The 18568-nt window shown below is 46.0% G+C and overlaps 1 protein-coding gene across 4 annotated transcripts in view; it reads left to right on the plus strand.

Moving 5' to 3' along the window:
- ETV6 (ETS variant transcription factor 6) overlaps positions 1–16278 on the plus strand; it is a 232327-nt gene extending 216049 nt beyond the window's left edge. For all 4 annotated transcript variants that reach the window (XM_059402612.1, XM_059402614.1, XM_059402613.1 and 1 more), the window contains 3 exons: positions 9973–10115; positions 12127–12227; positions 15847–16278. In XM_059402612.1, coding sequence (XP_059258595.1) covers positions 9973–10115; positions 12127–12227; positions 15847–15952 — 350 coding nt within the window. In that variant the 3' untranslated portion in view covers positions 15953–16278. The remainder of the gene's footprint in view (positions 1–9972; positions 10116–12126; positions 12228–15846) is intronic.
- Positions 16279–18568: the final 2290 nt, after the last annotated feature.

An 18568-nucleotide genomic window follows, 5' to 3' on the forward strand; every position in this document is an offset into this window, starting at 1 on the left:
GTGAGCACCCGAGGACAGAGCTCCGGCCAGCCCCAGGAAGGAGTGGTGTTCCTAACAGCATGACAGCACAGAGTCCTACAGGCAACATTAACTGCCTCTGTCTTGACTCATTGTCCCTTTTTTGTTTAAATTCTTGGTTTCTAAATGTTTCTCTGGCTCCTAGTGTACCTCCAATGTTGCCTCAGTTTTAGTGTCCCAAATCACTTACATCAGGAATGTTGAATCCAGAAAATGAAATGCCAAAGAAGTAGGACTTCTATGTTTGTGAAACATGAAATGATCTGTGTCCGAGATTTGATTGAGAATGATCCTCACAGCACTGGGGGTGAGTTTTGAGGGGGTGGTGTACATAAAATAAGACTAGCTGCGGTGACTACACTGGGATTCTCTGCCTTTATATATGTGTGTGTGTGTATGTATATATGGTTTTGGTTTTGTTTTCAATCTAAAAAAAGAAACCATGAAAAGAAAAGAAGAAAAATCAGGGGATTTATAAAGAGACAGACACCTTAGGCAAAACATGTGAATTTCCGCAGATTGTTAGAAAAAAGAGGATGGGGTCAGGATATTACTGTGAAGAATATAAAGGACCTGTCTTGTGTTTCCCAGGCCAGACCTTTCCTGTCTATACATGCCTTTCTTGTCTTGTTTCTTGCTTGGTCTGTACAACAGGACTAGACGTTTTGCAGATACTGTCTACTTATTTATAATTCTCAGGACAGCTCTTAGTATTGCAATATGCCTCTTATGTGGAAGGTCATTTGAACTGGGGAAGTCATGGAAGAGACAGAGCCACAGAAAGCAAAGGTCAAATAGGGGTTGGGTAATGGGCTCAATGGGACGGTCACGGCTGTGCCATTGGCCGCGGCTGGTAGGGCTGCCCTCGTGGAACCTGGCTTCCCGAGCCAGGGAAGCCGTCCACCTCCTCTGTCCCGTCCACCTCCTCTGTCATGCCATCTTACCACAGACTTCCTAGGAATCTAAGATAAGCCCATATATCAGAAAAGTTATGTTATTTAGACATTCAGAGTTATTTCTCCCTTGTTTAGTGGATTTGTAAATATTAGAATATTAGTTTCTTAAAAATTGTGCAACTATTTTTTTTTAAATATTATTCCTGAATGTCAAAATTGCTCAGTGATGGATGTAGGCTCATCAAAGACACTCTGTCAACTATCATACCAGCCCAGTGATGGACCTTGGTACCCACGGATGCCCAGGCTCTCTCAAGAACACACAAAAGGGGGAATCTAGGCTTTTCTTTGGGAAATGCATTAACTCCTTCAGGGTGAGAGAATCCCCTCAAATTATTCATCATTAATCCTCTAATGATACACTCAAAGGTTGAAAAATCTCCAGATGTAAGTATTAACTAATTTAACCAAATCCAGCATCGGATTTAACCAAATCCATCATCTTTAGGGGAAAATGGGAAGGGTAAAAAGTCTAGAATTCAACACTTGGTCTTGATTCTAACCCTCCTTGCTACAACTCCAGGCTCCTGATATCCCTGTCCCCTCACTCCTACCCTTTTAGTTGTCATTTTGGACAGCTCAGATTCTTGTAAAATTCTGTTTAGAAGGGTCGAGCTCATTGGGTAATTCCTATGTACAATTTAAAATTCTGGCAATCCTGAACAGGTAGAAATATAAATCTTGGGCATCCAAGTCCATTAAAAATCTCTCCCTATTTCATCTATTCTGTTTTTCCCTCACTTTTTAATTTCTCAGAATTGAGATGTAGCATACAATTTAGAGGTGCAAAGCTACAATAGTTTGCTTAGGTATTGGCCTTATAGGCCTTATAGGAAATTAAAATCATCAATAAAGAAGTTTCGGAGGTAATGGCTTAAATACAAACCACAGATTAGATCTATTTAAATATAACATGTAACTTATTTCTAAAGGCATCCCCTTATTTTTCAATGGATAAGAAGAACTGTTGTTGAGGTTAATAAGTTAGAATAGCCACAGTTTATGGGAGAAAATTTAACATGAAACACAATGAAACAAGACCCCTATGTTCAAACTTTATTGGGAAGCCAATGGTGTAGGTAAGAGTGAACAAACTGCTTCTTTCTGGGCCTGTTTTCTGTTTGTTATGCTCATGAGGCTATTGCTTGGGGGGGGGGGGGCGGTGGTAGGAAGTAGGGGTCAGGATAGCATCTGTGAACCTTCTAGCCCTTTTCTCGCCCACAAAAGTCTTACTGGCCTGTGCCTTGCCCATGTGTTTCACATCCAAAGAGTCTGTTAGCAGCGCACACCATAAGGTGATGGGCTTAGCACGGGGTGATGCCCTGAGTCATGTTTTAAGTATATACTGACATTCATTCTTAGAGGTCCGTGATTTCAAAGCCAGAAGCGGGTTGTACGGATGAAGGAAAGGAGATTCGGGCACATCCAATGTCCAGCCTGGAGCCTCGTCCAGTGTTCTTTCCAAGACACGTGTTTCCTTCTGACCTGGGAGTCCAGAACAGGGATTGGAAACTCGGGCCCATGGGCCAAATCAGCCACTACCTATTTTTGTAAATCAAGTTTTATTGGCACACAGCCACACCCGATCACTTTGTGTCTGTGGCTGCTCTTGCGTGCCAACAGGAGAGATGGTACAGCCAGCAGAGTCGAAATATTTGCAGACAACATGACAGGAAGCATTCGCTGCCCCCTGTTCTGCGACACTGTGGACTCGTGTCTACAGTGGGTACCGTATGCTGGCAATCGTAGGCAAATTGGAGGGTGTGGAAGTTGAAAACGCTGTCCCAGCTCTCAAGGAATTCCTTGCCCTTTAGAGGATGAGGCGAGCCTCAAACACGTAGAAGGAACAATAACAAGTGATATAAGAGAGGAGACTGTAAGCTGTTCCCAGACCAGTCCCGAGTAGTTCCAGTAACATCGTAAACAAAAGTAGAATATAGCTAAGTGAAAGAAACTGTTTCTTTGCATACTTGGATGGTGGAGTTAAATCATTCATTTGTTCCAGACTGATCATGTATCTCTCTTTGTGCTAGGCATTTTCCTAGGTGATAGGTATAGTGTCTCTAAATGCCACATTTTGTATCTTTGCTGACCTAAGGCAATAGCCCCCTGACTTTATGCTGTCAAACCAAATAAGCTCCTACTTTGGTTTTCGCAATAGACAGCTAAGAAAAGAAAAATTTAAGTTGTTTTGGCTTTCTCTTAAAGTTCTAACATTCCGTTAAAACCTGAGTTACCAAACTTCCTGTCTGCTCATCCCCTCGTTGGTCTTCATCCAAAAATATGCTAAGGAAGCAAACTGGTTTATAATCCATTCCTACTCCTTCATTTGCTGCACACTTGGGGACTTCAGAGGTCTGAACGGATTTGCTTGTCCCAGGTCCATGACCCATCCAAACAGAGACGATTTCTCTTCTGGTGCTTATCGCACAACTTTTGCTTAGTCTCCCGATATTCTTTGCAAACACGAGCTTCTTCATGGTTTGTGAGGACACCACTGTTTGGTTGATCCTGCTGCGGATAAGACCTAAAATTCCCCCCAGCATGTGCTCCCTCCACTCCCAACCCTCCTGCCACACACGTCATAGCAGTCTTTCAGATCCTTAAAAGGACTTTCAAAAATAAGTTTATTATCTCTCAAGGTTACGTTTTCAGCAGAAACAAAAGGATCCTAATCAAGGAAACATGGAGTCTCCTGTCCAGTTTCTTTGTCACCTGACTAAAACGATGTACTTTCCTGATTTGGTTGGACTGACTGGGTGAGTTCTGTAGGCACAGAAATTCAATCCTGGAAGCCTCTAATCTTCAATCAGTTGAGGAAAAATAAGCCTGAGACTCCAGAGTAAGCAGCTGAAGGTGGGTCCCCGGGAACTCGAGGACCAGGGGAAGTCATTCCTTCCTCTTCCTCTTCTTCCATCCCTGCTCCCTCCCGAGCGGTATTGAGTGCTGGTGACATGGTTTCAAACGAAGCTCGTGGACTTTTTTTTTTTTTTTTTTAATGAGCCTCAGGAGCAGCCCTGAGGGGAAAAAGACATTATAAAAGAGAAGACTAAAGGGTTTAGTGTGACAGTGATGAGCTTCCTCCCTGGGCCTTGGTGGTAAGGCGGACCTACATAAGTGCACCTTCGCCCACAGGTATGTCCGTGTCTGTTTTGAGGAAGGAAAGGACAGTACTGTGGGATGTCTCCTTTAACCAAAGGGGCCCAGGGTTTCAGTACCAGCTAGAAGAGCTACATTATCCCACATCCTACATCAACCCCAGAGGGCTCCTGACGCAGGGTCCCAGTCAACAGCTGGCCTGGAGTGTTCCCCAGGAAGTAGTGTGGGCCCTTGGGAAAGCATGGACTTGGGAATAAGCAGGAATAGAATCCAGTCCTTGTGTCCTAGCAAAGGTGCTGACTGTTCCTGAGGTCTGCTTTTCTTCTCCATCATAATGAGAATACTAATACCCATTTTCCAGGTGCTTCGGAGTACTAATGAGACAATATGTAAATACACAGCACCAGTCGGCTAATTACCAAGCACTAAGGTCCCTTCTCTGTCCTGTTTCTCTTTGCTCTGCTACAGGGCTGCAGAGAATGACGGGAAAGAGCAGGTACAGCAGCCCCACTACCCACCCGGAGCTGGCCGGGGCATTGACCCTGCAGGCCTGTGGCCTGCAAAGGGCACCCCTTCGAGGTGCTCTAGTTTCTTTATCTCCTTGGAGATTCACTTCTGCGCTCCCTCTCCCCTCGGAGGCTTTGCTCAGGAATGTCCCACGTGGCTCCAGCTTCTCACACTGGCTGAGTCACTGCCGTTTATTTTCACTGTGAACTACTGAGAAATCAAAAAGCCCTAAGAGAGAAGGAAGTCTCAGGACAGCATTTTTAAACGATAAAACGGTAACAGCTACAGTGGCGGAGCGGAAAATAATAGAAGGAGCTTGAGGAGACTGGAAATTCCAGTTTGTGTAAAGGACACACATTTCTGTAATACAGTGTGACTGCCAGGAGGAAGGGGTGCGATTTCCCAGGCTGCCCCCACCTGAGCCAAGCAGGGGCCAGGCCCTGCGAGGTTCCAGCTGGGGGCTGAAGCTTTAAGCGTTTGCTTCCCTCCGGGGCAAGATTGCCCCTCGTGTAGAGCCACTGCTCTCATGCAGAGTGGCAACTTTTTATCTGGATGTTACTTACCTGTTTTGTTACTCCACAACTCATGAAACCAGACATGCAAAGGGCCAGCCTCCCTGGCAGTTACAGTCCCTGTGCCCGCCCCCCTGCCCTGCCCTCACCCCCATGGAGTCAGGAAGCTGAGATCTGCATTCCCCACCTTAGACTCTCCCTGTACATCTTGCTGTCCCGTACATATGGTGTCTGTTTTCCTAAGCCTCAGCAGAGCACAAACAACTGCCCACACTGTAAACACACCTCTGGGTATCGACACAGAGTTGGCTGCACTGGATTTCCCAACTTTGTGCTCCTAGGTAATGACTGATGTAGAGTTGAGGACACGACGGGGATGTGGGGGGCGGGGGGGGGGGGGCGGGGGGACTGAGCTGTGCATGTTGTAAAGCCTGTGTTTCTAAAAGCCGAGTTTCTCAAGCTTAGCACTCTTGATCATCAGGTCAGATGATTCTCTGAGGTTAAGGAGGAGGTTGACTTAGGTACTCTAAGATATTCAGCAGCATCCCTGGCCTCTACCCACTAGAGGCCAGTAGCATCCTCTAGCCCCGTGGCAACAACCCAGATTAGCTCCAGACATTGCGAAATACCTTCCTTCCCTACTGAAACACATTGCCCCTTGTTTAGAGCCACTGCTATAAAGCAGAGTAGCAGCTTTCTGTTTTGTATTTTACTTACCTGTTTTGTTGCTGAACTTGACAAAAATGTATTAATTTTTTCAGTAAATTGAAAAAAATGAAACAGGGACACTTACTGTCTGATGAGTTGATGATCAGACCCACAGAACTCAGTTGGCAGACCTTCATTTAAAATTCCATTTGGGCAGTTGAAACAACATAAAATTACTTTCTCAGAAGCTTTCCCAAAATTTTGATTAACCACCATCATTAAACATTCCCTTTGTCAATAACCTGATTTGCCCACTCAGATTTTTAAACTTCAGTTTTGTCTGGCATGGTTTTTTCATTAGAAACCATGTTGGTTATGTGTGAATTGCCCATCTTTTTGCAATCTCTGCTCCGGTAGCATGTACAATGAGTCTGGTAGAAGACAGACGTGGGAGGGAAAATATTTCTCCTTAACCACAGGAAGGGATTTTTTACAATGCCTTTTAGCTGTGGATACCCAAGGTACCTCACCCAGCAGGAAAGAGAGAGAATGTTCTCTCTGCAGCTGAAAAATGGCACTTCACTGGAGCTAAACCCTTTTCTAAACTCCCTCTCATGGAAGAGACAATCCAGATAATGGACATTTGTTTAAAATACCCACGTGCCTTAATACAGAAGACCCTTTAGTTTAAGAGAAATGCACTTAAAATTAATGAATACCTTGTAACATGAATTTTTTCACATGCATGGTCAGGCATTTTATAATAGGATACTCTTGTATCTATAGAATTTGGTGGGTTTTATCATATAGTAATATATGTGTATATATATGATATATATGTGATCAGAGAACATTGTATCTGTGCAAATGTAGATTTCAACAGAACTGAAAAATTGCAGGAAATAACCTCCAGAGGATCTAGCGAACTAAAAAGGATCTGCCTCTTATTTCCTTAAAATCTTAAAAAACAAAATAACCCCAATGGCTTGAACTTCAATTGTTAAAAAAAAAAAGAGAGAGAGAGAGAAAAGAAAATGAAAAAAGAAATCTTCTGTGGTCAGTCCTTTATATTTATCATCTGGAATAATTTTTAACTAAAGAAACAAAACAATCAATAGTGTTATAAAAGTCATTTATACTCTGAGTTTGAAACAACTGCTTTATGCCACAGAATTCCTGTTGCTACCTCTATTAGTAACTGAGTAATCCAATATGTCTTGAATGTCAACATATTTTTATTACTCAGCTAACGTTGGCTTTGCTGGTTTAAATGTCATTTAGAGTGATCAATTGGCAGCTTGTTTGGGGTTATTTTCACATTTATGAGAGGGAAAAGTTTGCAAGAATCAAATGTTCTTGAAACATATAGGTAGAGTCTGTTCTCTGGTAAGCCCTCCCCTTCATTCACCAACCAAAGAGCAGATAACTTTCGAGATCTCTTTTATTAAATGATTTACATAAAGTTCCGAGTTTGAGGCCTCTGAAAAGCCAGCATGGTAGCCCAGGGCGCGTTAAGCCCTTACTTGGAGAAATGGTCTGGTTCCCATGTGTGGGAAATGCAGTGAACCACCAGAGCAAGACAGAAGCCGCAGAAACAAGGAAAGCGCACATGAGCGTGGGGATGGAAGGACCGTCCACCTCATGCTTTTAGCCCCAGTGGGCCGAGAGGTGAGGGGAGTAGCCATATGTTCCTCACCTTCCTGTGGGCACGGTTTCTTTATATCAAACTGCTAAAGACAGTCTTTTTATTGTTAGTCAAGTGAATACTCCAGAGACTCAGAGACTCGCAGTCCCAATCCAGCTGAATCCAAAGGTGCTGTCCAGCCTCTCTGCCCCGGACGTGGTCTCCCTGTGGAGAAGCAGTAGAGGAGCTGTACACACAAACCCCCTTCGTTGTTCCTTCTAATTTGTTGGCATTTTGTGTAAGGATGTTTGGTTTTGTCAGACGTTTCCCAGTGGAAGTGATGGAGGGGAAATTAAAACGTCTGCCATATGACAATAGGACAGACACTGAGTCCACAGCTCTGTCCTGTGTTCCATCTGCAGTAAAAATGTCGTGAGACCAGGAGGGGACAGGAGGGTTAAGACACGCCGCCGATCTCACTGCCTAGCAACTAGAGTCATCCTGCGACGAGTGCCTTCATAATGAGCTAGATTCTTCTCAGCCTGCACTAGTGTGACGCTGACTTCTCCAGGTGTTTTATGACCCCCCTGCTCTCTCCTCCCTGGCTGACAGGGGGTAAGAGGAATGGCCGGCTGCCTCTGTCACCAGAATGGGGTTCAGCTCCCCGAGTATGCCGTGTCTTTGCTTCAAGAAGAGAACAGTTTGTCCTGTTCTAAAATACAGTAACTTGTGTATCCCATTAATCTTTGGACCCAGATAATTGGGAGTGAGGGGGAAGGCTATGGTCATTTTAAGTTTCGTGTTAGTTTCTTGAAAGATGAAGCCTCTTCGAAAATGCCACATTTCCTTCTGCCATTCAGAGAAAAGGCTGGGTTGCAGCAAGGCTGCGCTGAACAGACTGCAACTCAGCTCTGGAAAGTCCAAAAACTTTACAGTATTTATCTGTTAACCATCAGGAAGAGTGGTGCAGAGCCTGGACCCCCACAGGTGTCACTCACTCACTGTGGCCTTGGAGTGAATTACCAAGCCCTTTAAGCCCCAGATCCCTCATCCATAAAATAGCAATAGCAATGGCACCTGCCTCCCTCGAGGGCACCAGGGCCGAGTGCAGCCAGGCTGGTGGAGGATGAGCACGGTCCTGCTCATGGCAGCCGGTACATGGCGTTGTTGTTGTGTTCATGACTTTCCCCTTCACTTGCACCATCGTTCATGCAGTAATCCCATAAAAGACATGTTATTCCTGTTTCGTATATGAGGAAACAACCTCAGGGAGATTTAAGAAACTCGCCCAAGGTGACCTGACTCAATGCCCTTGTACAAAGGCTCCCGAGAAGGGTGTGTTTCATTCCCTGGGAGGTGACCATGTTGGCTCTGAATTAGTCCAAGTCTCGATTAGACACTGCCCTCCAGGTGTGCCAGGCCTCACCCAAGAGAAGGAAGTCAGCACGGTGTCATGCGAGAGACCCGGAACTTGAATCCCAGGCACCTGGGGCCTCCAAGGATTAGAAAGGGTGCAAGGAAGATGCTGAGCCACGTACAGAATTCCTTCCTTGATCCTTCACTACCCGCCCTTCCAGCTGGGGCCTGCCGAGGCACCCAGGATCAGCAGTGAACCCCTGGAAATCAGAGCCTCTTACTCTCCTCTGGATGCTGGTCCAGAAAGCACACCTAGATAGGACACGTCTGCCTCCATCCACCTCTCCAGGGCTGCCAGAGGGCAAACCACATACCATTTCGGCACATCCAGAAAACACTAGAACAAGGGAAAAGGGTACAGTCTGTGTCTTTTTTTTTAATATGCCAACCCACACCCACAAGCCGAGGCCCAGCACAGTGCCTGGCCTGTATTAACTCACTTAATAAATACTTGTGGCCTGACCAAGTGATGGACAGAATGTCAGTCCTCCAAATGGGGAAAGTGATTTTCTTTTTTACTTTGGTTCCTTTCTACCCTGATTTCATTATGAGAAAACAATTTTAAAGAATTCCCAAATAGGCCGTAATGAGAAAATATCTGTCCTCTTTTGAAAACCATGCTAGCCACCGCGCCCAGTCGTAGCAAACTGTAGAGTTTTCCTCCCCACAGCCTTTCACGCAGCACACTTCTTCTTCTGCTGCTTGGTAGCCTGCCGCGATCTTCTTGTCTCTGTCCATACGGCCTCCAACCCCAGAGTAATCATGCAGCTCCACCAACCAGACCATGTTGCGTGCCTGGAACTCTGGGGCTCTCTTCTCGCCCTTGGACCACGCCCACCCAGAGTTACCCCTCTTTTGGCTTGCTTTCTGTCTTTCATGGGAGCTCTGCTCAAGTTCAAGTCGTTGGTCATGACCTTGGACAAGGTGCTTCCTCTTCCAGGTCACGGCGTCCCCATCTGTGGAGGGAGGCAGTTGGTGGGGATGGTCTCTTAGACCTCTACAGGTCAAAGGTCATCTTTCTCCTGCACCATCCACCAGGTCTCTCTGGGCCCTGGTCTCCTCACCGTGAAATAAGAAAGACCACCAATCCACAAAAGGCAGAAGGGATTCCTTGATTATTTTCTGATTCTTGCTCTTAGTGCCTTAACAGGAAACCTATTCAAAAGTGGTTTTTTGCCCTTTTCCTCTGTAGACTGTAGACTGCTTTGGGATTACGTCTATCAGTTGCTTTCTGACAGCCGGTACGAAAACTTCATCCGATGGGAGGACAAAGAATCCAAAATATTCCGGATAGTGGATCCCAATGGACTGGCTCGACTATGGGGAAACCATAAGGTAAAAGGGTACCAGCTATGTATTCTGCCAACTAGTGCCCAAAAAAAAAAAAAAAAAGAAAAGAAAAAAGACTTTATCTTCTGGGTAGGAGGATAATTGCCTAGCTCCTCCCTCCTCGGTGTGCCCCTCATTATTTAGTTTATCTCTCACAGGTGAACAATTAGACAGTTGCAAAGGGAAGGAAATAATTAAAGATACCACTTTCCATTTGGTTACTTAGGCCAGGGGCCAGTTCACTTCACACCCCCTGAGTCTGATAGGGCCACCCTGGGAGCAGCCCTCCATCTCATTCCCTCGAGCTGGCCCTGCCACCCCTATGTCGCCAGGAGCTGGGGTACAGGGGAGCTCCGCAGAGCTGTGGGACTCACAAGGCAATAGGGAAGGGTCACTTCTGTCCTGCCCGGTTAGAAATTCCCATGTCTGCAAAAGCTCCCTTCTCCGTGGAAATGCTTACCCTCCGACTCTGCAGAATCCCCTTAAAAAGCAAACAGGCCAGAACTGTTTGCCCCCTACTTTTCCATGCTGGAAAGAGGGACAGGAATTAAAAGATGCAGTCTTTTTTAGTTAGGAAAACTGTCAAAGTACATAGATGTAAAACACCTAAGTGTCCACTGTGAATGACCAGATAAAAGAACGATGGGGTATACATAGCCTGGAATATCACTCAGCCCTAAAAAGGAAAGAAATCCTGTGACAGGCTACAACACGGAGCAATCTTGAGATTATACTGAGGGAAATAAGCCAGTCACAGACAAGCATCGCATGTGTCCCTTCGTAGGAACTATTGAAAATGGGCAAATTCATCGAACCAAAGAGCAGAATGGTGTTGCCAAAGGCTGGGGGGAAAGGCGGAGTATTCATCAATGGGTGTAAAGTTTCCATGAAACAGGATGGGTAGGTTCTAGAGATCTGCTATATAACCTTGTACCTTGTACATAGAGTTACCACGACTATAGGACACACTTAACAATCTGTCAAGGGGATGGATGTCTTGTTAAGTGTTCTTACCACAGGAGAAGAAAGGAAAAGAAAACAGGGACCCAGAGCAAAGAGTCTCTCCCCTCAAAACAATATTTAAATAAATACATCTGTATCCTACTCAAAACAAATGAGTCACTAAGGTCTAGGCTGACCACAGGCCGGCAGATGTGGGCGGGACAAAGCAGGCAAGACACACCCCCAGGTGAGCTGAGTGAGAGGGGGCAGAGGAGGGCACAGCCCAGCCCCACCAGAGGTTGCCAGCCTCAAGTCCCTCGGGTAGGCCCCAGGGCCATGTGGAGGAGGACCTGAAGTAGGCCGTAACCAAATACGGCAAGGCCCCACTCAGAGACTCCTCAGTGTGTGAGTCACGGAGAAAAATCCTGCCTCGGCTCCTGACTGTGCCCGGACCCTCCAGGGCTCGGAACCTCTGTATTCTTCCTTCCAGAACAGGAATTTAAACAACTACAACCACAAATCTCTTCCTTAAAATGATAAACCAGAAACACAAGTTGGAGAAAGGTCACTACAACAAAAAAAAAAAAAAAAAAAAAAGAAAGGAAGGAAGGAAGAAAGAAAAAGAAAGAAGGAATTCTCTGTGGGTCAGAGGCAAAGGATGGCCCACAGATGGGGGGACACTCCAGGAAATTCACTGAGCAGAGCAGAGCTTGGGCTTGGGAAAGGAAACAAGGGAGGTTGCCTTGGGATATGCTTCCTTAGCTTCGGGGCCAAGACTTTATCTGGCATTAAAGGTGATTCTGACAAAAGGTGATTCACCTTCGGACATGGACATGTCTTGGCTCCAAGACTTGGCGGGGTGTGTGAAAGCAGAGGGGATGGGCACAGGGTGGGGGTGGAGGGGTGGGGGGTGGCCTGGGAGGCAGCAGAGGGAGGAGAGGGAGCTTTCCCCAACCGGCAGGGCCACAGCAGCAGCTGAAGAGCTTTTATTTTAATAGCTCCCCAGCGTCTTCTCTGAGGTTGATTTCACTGTGTCTTTGTGCTTTTTTTCTCTCTTCCTCCTTTGAACAAACAGAACAGAACAAACATGACCTATGAGAAAATGTCCCGAGCCCTGCGCCACTACTACAAACTAAACATTATCAGGAAGGAGCCAGGACAAAGGCTTTTGTTCAGGTAGAACTTCCTTTTTCTCCTTTCCTTCTTTTGGGAGGATACTGTTTTCTTTAAATAAGAGGGAGGAGGGAGACTGTTAAGATCTCTACCTGCCTATGTGACACTCAAAGCCCTCCGTGCTACAAACTGGATACCATATGCTGGGTTGTTAGAATTTTAGGGGGAATTTTTTTTTTTTAACTTATGTCTGTATATTAGAGTAAAGCCAAAATGAAGTAAACATAATCTGACTCACCTTTAAAATAATGCAGTGATCAAATAGTATCATCTGGCATTAACATCCAGCTAAGTTAAAAGGAACAAACAAAGTAACATTGTTGAGGTATTAAATCTAGGCTTCCAGGTTCCCAGCCCCATAAGCTGGGTTCTGAACCAGTGTTTGTCAAAGAGCAGGTCGTGACCCATTCATGAATCAAGAAATAGATTTAATGAGTCAGTCACAACTGTTTTTTTTTTTTAATGAAATAGAACCAAATTGGGTAGAATAGAGTTGAAAATATCAGATGGTATCACATGAAATAAGAGTGACTAATAATTCATGAAAATTTGGGGGGTATGTGTGTATATGTGTATACGTGCTGAGTCATGATATAAAATGTTTTTTTTTTAACGATGCATTATAATCAGAAAAGTCTGAGAGCTGCTGCACTAGACATTCCTCTTTCCAGACTTCCTCACAGCTAATGAGTTCCAACCATTTAACCTACCACATAGACTGTAATTCCAAGTTCTATGTAAGAGAGGAGAAAGAATTAGAAGAGGAAGAAGAAGGGATCTAAAGGAGCAGTCAGGAGAGGTAGAAGTGGTGGTAATTAACACTGGTGGTAATGGCCACGGGGAGACCCAGGAAAGGCTGGGAGAAGGTGGAATCAACACTCATGATGTTAGGTTATGGGTTTAGCAGGTGGGACAAAAAAGAGTTTCAGATGGGGCTAGAGAGATGGATTTGGAATTCTCTGCGCACAGGTAGAAAGTGGCACTCGGTATGAGTAGACGAGCCTGCTGGGATAGATTGGAAAGAGCAAAAAATTTAGATTTTAGCAGTGGGAGCTATGGTAACTTAGGAAGAGGGAAAGCAGTTGAGACCTTGAAAAACAACAGAAGAGGCTATTCAAGAGTTGGGAAGAGAATGGAATGAAGTAAAAAAGAACCCTCCTTTCTCTGGCTCTCCTGATGCTTTCCTGTCATCCTTCACCCTAAACTTGGGCCTCGGCTCCTATTCTTCCTGGATGAAATGATCCCATTACACAGCTTCACTTATCCCTTAATAGTTAGACTCCGTATTCAGCTCTAAAATCCTCGTGAAAGTCCAGATCTCAATTTCCAAGAACTTCTCATAGTACATGTGCACGAAATACCACAACACGAAAGAGTCAAGACAGACATTCTTCACCTACTAGAAACCCCCCCTCCCCGCATCCAGAATTCTCCTTACTCATCAGTGGCGTCACCATTATTCTAAGTGACCAGCCTTGACATTAGAGTTATCAGTGACTCTTCCCATATCCAGGTTAGTCATTGCGCTGGATTGTCCTTGGCTCTTCCATTCCATTGCCACTGCATTCTATTTAGTCGGGACTAGAAACCACATTTCCCAAGATTTCTTACCAGCAGGTTCCAGGTCGGAGTCTACCAATGACAAGCACTTGCGTGAGAATTTGGGAGGTATAAGAACAGTAAACGCATTATTATTGCTTCCCTATCTAGACTTTTATGGTTTACGTCTAGATTCATTCATAATCCTTTCTACCTCTGGTCCACTCTCCTGCCTTCCAAATTCATCGCACACCCTACCAGCTGCCCTACAACACTAGTGTGATTCCCTCTGTCAGAGACTTATGTCCCTTTCACTTTTGCTTTTTTAAAAATATGTGTCCCCTCTAGGTCCTTCTCAAGTGTCCTGCCCTTCATGAGGCTTTCTTCAGCTATTCAAACACACAGAGCTATCTTCTTCCATCATTTCTTGGATTCCCTTGACCCTAAACCACACTGCATTTGCAATAATTGTACATGTGAAGTTCTTCTTCCCACAACTACATCATAAGATTCTAGAGAGGAGAGGATTGCATTCTATATAATTGTGTTTTATATCTTATGGGGGTTTTCAGTAGATGTATCTTGACAAGCCCAATATGGTCTATCAGAAGCTTATTATGGAAAAGTAGTCAAGAGAAGAAAGGGGTAGTTTGCAAGGCCAAAGATAGCCCATGTGTGGATTCGGCCTCAGGAGCTTGTTAGTGACTTCAGATGGTGGGGAGAAGTTTTCATGAGGACATGAATGGATAAGATGGACTGCAGACTTGACAAATCCTACTGCTTGAGAAGTTCGGCAATAAAGGGCAGAAAAAGAGAAGCGGTAGTGGGAAAGTTCATAGGCTTCCAAGAGTGATTTTCGACAATTAGAAAAGGACAGAATAGTGCTATTAGTGAGAAGAGTTGGTCATTTTTTAAGAAATGAGTGTTGGAAGCCAGACTTGCCACAGAATCAAGGCCTCTTGGTATGAAACCTAGTGTGTAGTCAAGTGTTCAGTTGTTGGTGCTCTTCACAGGATGTGTAGGCATTTCGAGAAGGAAAATTTCAGTAGGGACCAGAGCCATTACATGGCTCTTTGATGAGGAGGCAGGGCTCAGAGAAAGGAGCCAAGAGGGAAGGCCAGATAAGGTTTGGAGGAAGGCATGAGCCATGATTTGTGGCCAGGTTAGAGTAAAGGGTTCCTGGTCATAAAGAAGTGGGATCCCAGAGTTTCCTGGGTAGAGATGACAGAGAGCTCAGGTGGGCAGACTGAAGAGTGTGTGTCCTTGGCTTTATCTGAGAAGTGCTCATCATAGGCTTTCGAACATGGAGTGACAAGAGGAAAAGTATATTTTCAGGCAGTTTGTCTGGTGCATAGCAGAGTGTCTGGAGAGGGAAAGTGTGCGGGCCCCGAGTGGAGCTGTGGAAGGGGTGCTCCCATTCGTGAGGCTACACAGTCTACACCCAGGCTGCCTTCCTGAACCAGGGAAAATCATGGTCAAATGAGTTGCTGATGTTATTTCCAACAAGAAGATAAAGCTTGCCGTTGGCATCCGGCTACAGAGGAAGATAGACTAATGGGGATTCTTTGCTAGCATGTTGGGTGGATCAGTGTTAACACTGAAAAGGATTCTTTCTTTTTGACTTTCTAATTTCCAAGAGCACCACTAACTTGTCTTCTTATGAAAATTTTCCATTCGACATTTAATTGTATCCTTTGAGTTAAATGCAGGTTTTGCATACCATTCCCCAGGCTCACAGTCTGGGGTGGAAATGGATCTACAGCTCTCAGAGGTCACTGGAAAATCTAACTCTCTAAAAATAAGAAGCAGTGGGCTGTGCCAGGGTTCCCTCGCATGGCCATGCACAGGGCACTACACAACCTCCATGGGTGCTGTCTCCTAGACTTGTTTTATAGTTCTCTGGCCATTTTCAGGCTGTCAGAGAAAGGGGCACCTCTTCCCAGTAAGTGAGCGTTACTGGCGGGGTTCAGTAGCTCTCCTGCTGTTTGAGGTGATGGGGCCTTTGCTTTTAGTTGAGAGTTCAAGGGGAGGACCAACGTGAGGACAGTATAATCTCTGGACCCCTCCATTTCCTCTTCCAAAGGTTTATGAAAACCCCTGATGAAATCATGAGTGGCCGAACGGACCGTCTGGAGCACCTTGAGTCCCAGGAGCTGGATGAACAAATATACCAAGAAGATGAGTGCTGAGGGAACCAAGCCACGGCCTCAGCAGGGGGCCGGCAGCCGGGGGTCCCCTGCCCACGAGGGCCCTGGAGGCGTGGCAAGCAGGCGGGCTGAGAGCTGAACCGGAAGAGACCCGGGAGTGGGAGTGACACTTGTCTCGCATAGCGGGAGGGTCCCCAGAGCACCTTAGACAAACCACCCAGCGAAGGCAGGGCTGGCATTCTGGCCGAGGGCACGAGCCTGGGACTCCTGGTTCTGTTTTCTCCTCATGTGGAACCTCTCCATCTGTAATTCCTCACCCTCACCCGTCCACCTATTGTTAATTTCATGGTGTTTCTTTTTTTGTGTTTTGTTTTGTTGTGGTGTTGTTTTTTTTTAAAGACCATGCAGTTTGACTTTTCATCATTCATACAGGGGAAGACATCCGAGGTTGTTTTCCTATGGAAATATATATCTATTATATATATCTATTTTTTGCAAATCTCACAAAGTGCGGCAAGCCCAGCTGGTCAGGAAAGAGAACACTTGCAAAGGGTTTCAGGTTCCTCTTCAGCCTGCCACGTAGATCAGATTTGTGCCTGTTAATATTGGGTCTTGGCTAGAAAAAAAAAAAAAAAGAAAGAAAGAAAAAAAAAGAGGCTTTTAAAAAAGATAAAGTGAAAAGGAGAGCTTTTTCTCCCTCTCGCTCTTTCCTTCCCAGCCTCCCGTCTGTCCTCCCTCCCCGCCTCCTGTTGAGGTTCAGATGCCTTTTAGCAGAATTGTGCCTCTCCTGGAGTCCTGAGCATTACAGACGCCCAAAGGCCATCTGTGGCCTGGGTCCTTTGCAGCCAGCGCTGCCAAATCAAACCCACATCCCGGCATCTGGCTACCTACTGGAGGGAGGCCCCAGACCTCGCAGGTGCTGCGGTCCTCCAGGAAGAGACATGCCAGCCCAGCGGGCTGCCCCCACCCCCAAACCCTACTCCCACCCCGACATGGCTGCGAGAACCCCAGGACTTGGTGGCTCCTCGGGAACGGAAGATTCAGGACAGAAGGCGGCTGCGTCATTCAGAAGGCCCCAGCATCATGGGATTAACTTGCAAGTTCTGCAAGGCAGAAAATACAAAAAGACCCCAAAGGGCCTGATGGTCAGACACTAGGTGGAAATTGTGCTGCAGGGGGGGATCTGTGCTTCCAGGGCAGGTGACTGAGGCTAGTGAGCGAGAAGGTCTTCTCTGTTCCATCCAGAGGCCATTTGTAGTCAGTTTTATGCCCTCGCCTGCTTTGTTTTGTCTTTTTTCCCAATTCCTAGCCTTTTTTTTTTTTTTTTTAACTTTTCCTGGTCCCCACAAGATCCAGGGCATTTGAGAGGGAGGGCCCTGATGTACACAGCCACTTGCTCCCGGTGTTCGCCAGGCCAGGGCAGACAAGAAACTCCTCAGACTCATTACCTATTTTGTTTCTTCTTCTTTCATAGCTGTGTTTCAGACTGGACCCATTTGTGGCTCTTTTTCACCTCTAAATCAGGTCCGCAGTATCTCGTAAAATGAGGGAAGTGCCACCCCATAGTACTTTTGATGATATCAGATATATTTAGAAAGCTGTTTTAGGAGAGCTTTTTTTTAGGGTGTTTTTTTTTTCCTTGTCTTGCCACCTGGATTGACTCTCCCATTTCCAGGTTCAGAATCCAATATTAGGATGACAGTCTTTTTTAATCCTAAAGATTAGACCCGCCTTACAAAGCACCCCCCTCCCTGCCCCGTTCCTCTGTTTCCTCTACTAACTCGGGTGAGCACCTCACACTCCCAGCATCACCACTGGCAGCACTAGGGGGAGGCTGCCAGAGCCCTGGGTGTCTCCCCAAGCCACTTCTGACTACGTCAGGCAGGTGGGGGTTGGAAGAACACAGGCAGGAGGAATTCAACCCCACCCGTACTGACAAGAACCCCAGCCTGGGGAGAAGGAAGGACAGACTGACTGTGGGTCGGAGGCACCGGAATCAGGGAGCCCTTCAAAGCTTTTCATCTGTGCTCTGTTCCTGCCTCTTAACGAACCGCAGATAGAAACGTGGCTGTAGCCAGCCTCCTCTGCTGTCACACACTCCCCCCAACTCTACCTTCCAGAAGGTTGGGCTTGCGGTCAAGTCAAGGACCTGCTGTGTGAGGCTGGAGGGTCCACTGATGAAGGAAGGGTATGGTCTCATCTGCTTGAACGGTGGTGAGATTCAGCTGGCCCCAGCATGCTACAGATACCTTTCACGAGCGGTCACTCCAGTCTCTACAATGACCGGTGTTGGCTCACACCTGGAGATCTTAAGCCAAGTATCTGGTGTGTTGTGAAGGCTGTTGAGTGTAAGCGCTGGAGAGAGAGGGTGCATTTTGACTGAGGCCCTTTATATGACGATGTAACCAGAGACAGGACATGGTGGGGCTCTTCCCTAAGGTTAGAACATCTCATTCTGATAGAAGGACCCGGGCTTTCACTGTTTGAAGAATATTACAGTTGAATTAGGGAGGGAAATTCCCATTGGCCCCAAGGATTTCTGTATTTAAAGCAGTACCCTGTAAGAATACGTAGGACAGGTTGACACCTTCAGTCGCTTGAAGAATAGAAGGTGCTAATTCCAATATGATCTTCATTTCCCACCCAGATACATTCCCA

The sequence above is a fragment of the Mustela nigripes genome, chromosome 6, assembly GCF_022355385.1.
Source record: "Mustela nigripes isolate SB6536 chromosome 6, MUSNIG.SB6536, whole genome shotgun sequence".
NCBI classification, from domain to species: domain Eukaryota; kingdom Metazoa; phylum Chordata; class Mammalia; order Carnivora; family Mustelidae; genus Mustela; species Mustela nigripes.